The 1,960-nt window shown below is 57.8% G+C and overlaps 1 protein-coding gene across 1 annotated transcript in view; it reads left to right on the forward strand.

Moving 5' to 3' along the window:
* The window catches only part of KRT80 (keratin 80), a 23,293-nt gene that overhangs the window by 20,659 nt on the left and 674 nt on the right, over positions 1-1,960 (forward strand). Inside the window, exon 7 of the mRNA XM_026660762.1 lies at positions 807-1,027. Coding sequence (XP_026516547.1) covers positions 807-1,027 — 221 coding nt within the window. The remainder of the gene's footprint in view (positions 1-806; positions 1,028-1,960) is intronic.

Raw genomic sequence — 1,960 nt, forward strand, 5'->3', positions numbered from 1 at the left:
GTGGGGATGTCATGGGGTGGGAGTGGGAGAGGGGTATGGAGGGTGGGGGTGGGGGATGCCATGGGGTGGGGGTGGGAGAGGGCTATGGAGGGAGGGGGTGGGGGATGTCATGGAGTGGGGGTGGGGGTGGGATAGGGCTATGGAGGGAGGGGAGTGGGGATGTCATGGGGTGGGAGTGGGAGAGGGGTATGGAGGGTGGGGGTGGGGGATGCCATGGAGTGGGGGTGGGATAGGGCTATGGAGGGAGGGGGTGGGGATGTCATGGGGTGGGGGTGGGAGAGGGCTATGGAGGGAGGGGTGGGGGATGTCATGGAGTGGGGGATTATGGAGGGACAGTGGGGGGAGGGGTGCCATGGGGGTTGGGTTGGGGGAGAGTTATAGAGGGAGAGTGGGGCTGGGGAGAAGGTTATGGGGGAAGTTGGGGTGGAGGTGGGAGCAGGTGTGATATGAGGGGGGGGAGGGGAAGATTTATTATGGGTGGAGGGAGGTTTATGGAGGCAAAAAGAACTTGGAGAAAATAGCTGCTGGCCCGTCCTGCTGTTTCTAAAATGTGGGACGTCTCCCAAAAGTAGAAACTTCAGCATTTCAGACCCCCCCCAATTCCCCATAGACCCACTGCAGCAGCAGCAGCAACCCCCAGACCTCTTCACTGATGCTCCAGGCAGAAAAGCACCCTAAGAAAGGCTGTGCAGGAAATCAGGGGTGTGCGCCTGGACCCCTAGTCCCGGGGGTGGGGGGGAGCTGCCCATCTGCCTCAGCACCCGCTGCCCACCTAACGGCGCTTCCCTTCCCCTTTGCTGCCCCAGTGCCTGCGTTTGGAAGAGGACATCAAAGAGGCCGGGGGAAACGGCCAGCTCGCCCTCCGGGATGCGAAAGCCAAGCTGGCCGAGCTAGAGGAAGCCCTGCACAAAGGCAAGGCGGACATGGCTGGCTTGGTGAAGGAGTATCACGAGCTGATGAACATCAAGCTGGCCCTGGACGTGGAGATCCTCACCTACAGGAAGCTGGTGGAAGGCGAGGAGAGCAGGTGGGTCAGGCGGACGCGTGCAGGGGAAAGGATGTGCTTGAGCCTCCTGGGAGAAAACCAGGCACCCAGCGCATGAGTCTGGCTCTTTAAAGGCCGGATCCAATGTCCTTTCAAGTCGATGGAGAAACAGATCCCGAGCCTCATCCTTGTCACAGGAGAAATTGTGCAGTGGTGGATTGCATTAATTAATTAGGCTACTCCTCCAAAGCTTTAAAACTCTGTGGGAACTTGTTATATAAAATACGGTAGTTAATTCACTTGAAGATGTACCAATGAGAACACAGAGACACAAACGGACAGAGCCCTCACCTCCAATCACCGTACAGCGCGGGTTCAGTTGCCCAGCAACTGTCCAGTCTAACTGAGCTCAGAATTTAGTCAGTGGGGTTTTTTCGGATGTGAACATTGCACTATAACTATATCTGTACCTAACAGTGAAATATGGACAGATGGCTAAAGACGGATAGTGTTATGGGGTACGCGGGCAGCTGGTAGCTCTGGAAGGGGATTTGAGGGGAGCTGGTAGATCTGGAAGGGGGTACGCAGGGAGCTGGTAGCTCTGGAAGGGGGTTCGAGGGGAGCTGGTAGATCTGGAAGGGGGTACGCAGGGAGCTGGTAGATCTGGAAGGGGGTTCGAGGGGAGCTGGTAGCTCTGGAAGGGGATTTGAGGGGAGCTGGTAGATCTGGAAGGCGGTACGCAGGGAGCTGGTAGATCTGGAAGGGGATTTGAGGGGAGCTGGTAGATCTGGAAGGGGGTATGCAGGGAGCTGGTAGATCTGGAACGGGGTTCGAGGGGAGCTGGTAGATCTGGAAGGGGGTACGCAGGGAGCTGGTAGATCTGGAAGGGGGTTCGAGGGGAGCTGGTAGATCTGGAAGGGGGTACGCAGGGAGCTGGTAGATCTGGAAGGGGGTTCGAGGGGAGCTGGTAGATCT

Source organism: Terrapene carolina, unplaced genomic scaffold (genome assembly GCF_002925995.2).
Source record: "Terrapene carolina triunguis isolate 2854851 unplaced genomic scaffold, T_m_triunguis-2.0 Scaffold836, whole genome shotgun sequence".
NCBI lineage: Eukaryota > Metazoa > Chordata > Testudines > Emydidae > Terrapene > Terrapene triunguis.